This window comes from Antrostomus carolinensis, unplaced genomic scaffold (genome assembly GCF_000700745.2).
Source record: "Antrostomus carolinensis isolate BGI_N321 unplaced genomic scaffold, ASM70074v2 scaffold3151, whole genome shotgun sequence".
NCBI classification, from domain to species: Eukaryota; Metazoa; Chordata; class Aves; order Caprimulgiformes; family Caprimulgidae; genus Antrostomus; species Antrostomus carolinensis.
This window is the reverse complement of record NW_010296130.1, coordinates 15,324-20,920: the sequence shown is the minus strand read 5'-3', so window position 1 is coordinate 20,920 and position 5,597 is coordinate 15,324. Positions and strand designations below refer to the sequence as shown.

The 5,597-nt window shown below is 41.0% G+C and overlaps 1 protein-coding gene across 1 annotated transcript; it reads left to right on the top strand.

The window, feature by feature from the left end:
• Positions 1-114: 114 nt before the first annotated feature.
• LOC104532850 (sushi-repeat-containing protein SRPX-like) lies at positions 115-5,270 on the top strand. Its single transcript, XM_010178158.1, has 4 exons — positions 115-370; positions 832-965; positions 2,279-2,400; positions 4,722-5,270. The coding sequence occupies exons 1-4, from the start codon at positions 115-117 to the stop codon at positions 4,900-4,902; spliced, it is 693 nt and encodes a 230-aa protein (XP_010176460.1). The 3' UTR covers positions 4,903-5,270.
• Positions 5,271-5,597: the final 327 nt, after the last annotated feature.

Here is a 5,597-nt window from a genome sequence, read left to right as displayed (position 1 = left end):
CTTGTATGAGTTAAGAGGGTTTTTTTTTTGTTTGTTGGGGGTTTTTAAGTAAATTATTCTAATAATATAGAAAGCAAACAAAAAGATGTTTTCTGTATTGTTATTCCATTGACCATGCCACCCTATAACAGTATGATTCATGCCATCTCTTTTTTTTTTTTCTTCATTTTTTTTTGCCTCTTGCTTAAAGTCAGGCGCTGTGTGAAATTAAACGCCCCAGATAACGGCTACATCAAGTGTTCAGGTGATGGAAATAACTATGGTGCTACGTGTGAGTTCTCCTGCATTGGTGGCTACGAGCTGCAAGGAAGCCCAGCTAGAGTATGCCAGTACAATTTGGGGTGGTCAGGAGTGGAGCCAACCTGTGCACGTAAGTGAGTATTTCACCACCTTACCAGAAGGGCTGCCAGTGCAGTGGTTCTCCTGGCAGTCAGAATTTGGGAAGCAGGTATGGGGTGGAATAACAGCTGCAAACTTTAATGCCCTAGAGGTAAGAAACCTGACATCTTTGTCTCCTCTGCCAATCTGCACTTACAGCTGAAGCCTTTGCCACCATTGGCTGCTGTTTCCTGGGATGATGATGGTACCTCACAACTGACAGTGTGTTTTAGCTGAAAGCTCTGTACAAAACTTCACATTCTGGAGTCAATCCATCTTGCAAGCCAGAACAGCTTAAGATAAAAATGTTGGCTTCAGTGAGGCCAGTATTTCACCCATATCTTCTTTATTATTATTGTCTGTTCCTGTGCTTCTGTTATCGAACAGTTCGTGCCTTTAGAAATAATGTGTTTTCAGTATACTCTGTAACTTTTGTTTTAAATGTAATTCTAGCCATGAATATTAATGTGAATGTGAGGACTGCAGCTGCACTTCTGGATCAATTTTATGAGAAGCGGAGACTGCTAATTATTTCAACTCCTACTGCAGCCAATTTCTTCTACAGGATGCAGTTGGGAATGCTGCAGGTAAAGTACAGTTTGCAAGGGGTGGAGGGCGGAAGGTGGGCAACTATTTTTTGCTTTAAAGAAAGAAAGACAGAAGAGGACAGGCTCCACCATTTGATATCAGTCTGCAAACTTCAGCTGTTATATTGCAGCCACTGGAGGGTCTGGCTGAAGCAGTAGTAATTGTTTATACATGGGTTTAAGTTTAAACATCTCCCCAATCTCTAATTTAGTTCCATTCTGGATTGTGCTGCCTCTGACTGATCATTTGCTGAATCCTAGGCAGTTCTGGCCCTCTTCCATCCTCCCCAAATTAATTTAATACTAACTTGTGCTCAATAATAATTCCCTAACTCAGCTGCTAAAGAAGCTGACAAAAAAACCCAAAAAACCATCGAGCACTTTGGTGGTTGCAGTTCATGCAAACCAGGCTTACAGACTTTGCAACTACAATGCAAGGAAGTGTGAATGGCTTCAGAAATAACCAGTGCACCAGCAAACAAGGGACCAGAGACCCAGCATATAAATCATCCAGAGTGCTGGATATAGTGCTAGAGTATTTTGTTCAAAAAAACCCCAAAACTTCTGGTAATTGTCCTTCTTATGTGTTGTAAATGTGATGCTCCTGTTGGGTTCTTGCTAGACTTACGGATAGATCTTCAGAAATGAATCTGTGTCTTCTTGGAAAGGAGCCAGTCCTGTATTCTTCCACAGCAGCAAGTACTTCTGTCTTGTGTCTTTTCTCACAGTTGTAACACAATTCAGTATGGATAGTCATTGGGATATAAACATGATGATGTTTTCAACTGCTAGCATTAAAAAAAAAAAAAAAAAGCTTTCTTTTCTACCATTAGACTAACTTGGCAAGAAAATTCAATATATTGATCAAAGTGAAATAGTTTAAAATACTAAATTTAATGGCTGTAGTGCTTTTCCCACTGCTTGACAGTGGTCAAACACGTTGGCATGAAAGAAAACTTTCTGCAGTAGATTTCATTTCACATACCTTGCTTTGATTGCCAAATTAGATCAGCTGCACAATGCTTAATATGCTGGCATCTTCTCACGTCATTACAGAGACAAGTTTGTGTTTCTCCTAGGTGGTCCCTGTGTGTTGTTTTTCTCAGAGTAGTTAAGAATCTGTCATTTAACATCCCCTGGAGTTATGAGGCTGTAGTTCTTTGCAGGCTTTTCAAAGTGTACTCTCATTTCAGTTTAAACCATCTCACTAACATAAGATCAGACTCTTTATGAACACATGCTGCATGTTCAAAACAACTCCCTGTTGTCTCACTGGTAATGAACACACCTCTTTCTTCTTTCAACCCTTCCAGCCAGCACAGTGTGGTTTAGACCTCCGACATGTTACTGTAGTGGAACTGGTTGGTGTCTTCCCAGCACAGATAGGAAGAATAGGTGTAAAGCTGCTGCCCCCATCACTCGCTCTCCAACTCAGGTAAAGCTCTTGCTACTGTTGTGCTTGCACCTTAGTATTTATGATGTATTGCTTTTGATTCCCTGCATCTGACTCTCTAAATATAGTCTACACTCATGTACATAGCTAGACACTAGAAGGCAGATGTTGATGATTTTGTTTTAGGATTAATTTGCTCTCTATCTATGCAATAGCTACTGCAAATTCATGGGCATTTGGTATGTATAAAATTAAGAGCACAGACTCCAGTTGAAGTCTGTGCCAGTCTTTCACATGTCATGTCTTCCCTGCCCCTTTGCTCAAACTGAGTGAATTTCTGAATTCATGTGAACCCCCTCTGTATCCCTTTGATCATGTTACAGGTCTGTATTTTTGGGTGCTGCCACTGAAAACACTTGAAGTGTGTCTGTATTTGTGCTGGAGTTGGTCTGATGCAGTCATGACAGGCTGCAGTCACTTTGCAAAGACAGCCTTGGAGCAGCCGCCAGTGCAGCCCCAAATGGCAGCAACAGCTCATCTTCTCTGCAGCGCTGCTGGTGGCTGTGGCCAGCCCAGAAGGGGAAGCAGTGGTTGCTCTTTGAAATACTGCCCATATCATTTCTAGATGTGGAACTTCAAAGGGGAAATTATCTCAGCCGCCCCAGCCTGACTGTAACATTCAGCAGTTTTGCTGAGGTGCCTAAACTGTTTTGACTTGGTTTTAGACTGGCAGGGGGTTGGCTTTCACTTGAAAGGGAGACTTCAAGTGTCAGTATTTCCTAGGGACAGGAGGATGACAAGAGCCAAAAGTGAAGGCCTGGTTGGCAGGGAAAGTAGTAATTATTTAGGAAAAAAGTCCAGGAGCATTTTAGGCAACATTTTCTGTGATATGCCTGAGGAAATTGAGCGAGTTTTAATTTGGGACAATAAAAAATGCTGACAAGTCAGAGACCTTTTTTTGGATTGCAAAAAATAAAAACATTTGTTCTCTATGAAAGCAAAGAGAGAGCTCAAAGAGCTTCTCTTATTCAAAAAAGTAAAAATACTTTTACTAAAGTTGAAATGTTTTTTCTTGTGGCTCTGTAGAAAATAATAAGCTCTCGTAACATCCCATTCCCTGCTCATCCCTCGCCACCCGCCCCCTGTAACATTTAATGGAGCTGTGTTTTGGAAATAGCTGGAAATATTTTGTTTCCAAAATAGCTGTGTTTTGGAAATAACCTGCCCTGCACTCAGTGAAAGTTAGTTTTCCATTTGATTTTTTCTTCCTCTGTTGTTACTGCAGTGTGTGAATTACAGCATTCCAGTTCTGGAAGGCACTTAAATCAAAATGAAATGCACCCTTAAGTATCTTGAATAAAGGTGCTGTACTGAATTGGCACTTGGTAAACTAACGAGCACAGGTACCCTAGTTAAAACTTTGGAAACCTCAGAAAGTTAGCATTTGCATTTGTAGAAAGTAAGCATTTTTCTTAAGTGAGATGAGACACAAGAGCAATGCATTTTTTTTATCACCATAGCTTAGCTGCAAACTTTATTTGAGTTTGAATTTAATAGCCAAGCTCCTTAATTGCAACCAGATGACACCTAGAACACTCAAACTTATTAGAAGGCTGAGGAAGGTAAATTTTGGTGCTTTGCACCTTACTGAAACCCCCCCCTCCCATAGACCCTCTTCTTCATGGCAGCTGTCCTGTCCTGAAACCATTCTGTCACAGCTGCCTTAATTTATTTTCCCCACACCAATGATATGGACTGACTGCATGTCTAAGGATCTTCTAACTCATTGCTCCCTTCAAGCAAAAAAACAAGAGAAAACCAAAGACACACTTTTGTTACTGTTGCACCTCCAGAGGAGCTCAAATGACCCTTTTTACCACTCGGAAGGAAAGGATTCTGCTGTGATTAGCAGCAGCTTTTGTTCTCCTAAATTGGAGTTACCATGAGGTAGATGGTTATCGGGAAGATAATGATGAAAACTGACTCTGAGTGTTTTGTCCTGCTTTTTCTCATTGTGGTTTTATACCACGTGGCAGCCAAGAAAGGGAATAGTCTACCTGTAACTCTAGCTCCATCACAATGATTTTCTTCAGGCAATGTATAGAGTACTTTTTTTGTCTTGTGGTTTTTTTCTCTGGTGATAGCAGTAGGTAATGGCATGTGCTATACTAACAATGGGAGGTCTGAGAAGAAGACAGAGCTGAGTTCAGTTACCTTGACCTTCCCCTAATGCAGAGGTACAGCCTCCAGCACATGGAGCTCCTCTCTGCTTGGACCCAACAAGCTGGTTCTGCCATTTATTAGTTTGAAGTTCCCAGGCAGTAGGGGACAGGCTTTAACAAGACGAGTTCCTTATTTTGCAGGCTGCTGCTGAGGATCCCCCATTACAATTTCAACATCGTGGTGATGGACAAGCACGGAATGGACAAGGAACGCTATCCTTTCCCAGCAACACCAGCTGAGCTGTTTGCACTTATTGACAATTTTCCCTTGAGAAAAGAAGAGATGAAACTGCAAGCAGAAATTGGTCAGTCATGTCCCTGACTCAGGATTGCAGGGCTTGCAGTTGTCGGTGAATGTTTTTAGTCCACATAATTCGCCACTTGGTGCTACACAAAGCATGGCTTTTTTAATCACTGATGTACAGATTTTTTGTGTGTATTGTTAAGTCTGTCCAGCTGTGTAGCTACTCTGCATAGAAGTATGCATGATGCTTTTTTGTACTTTCAGCCATCTTTAGACCAATGTGTATGTAGGATTACTGCCCAATGGAATTTCTTGTACAGAGAGTGAAGAACTGAGGCACGTTTCTGGGAGTTTATTTTGGATTTTTCATTCAGTGTAAAATTGAGGTTTCTTTCTTACTTTTTACAAGTTTACAAGTCTTTTTATTAATAAAATATTGTTTTGCAAACAGATAGTTGTCTAAAATTCCTCTTGGAGATGAAAGTTGATTGATTAATTCACAAGTTGGATCAAAACACGTCCCTGCAAACCATTATAACAGAGACGTTGGCCTCAGATTTAAAGTGTACAAGCAACCCAGTGGTGTACTTCAGTTCCACTAATAATATGATCGATCACAGACACAAAGCATAAGCCTAAGGCAATGCAGGTATCTGTTTTCAGCAGTAGTGAGGAGAAAATAGCTGCTAGCAGGAGTATGGAAGTAATTTGAGGAAGAAATAAGCTGAAGGAACAGGGAGCAGTGTAGGAAAGCGGCAGTAATTACTGAAGGC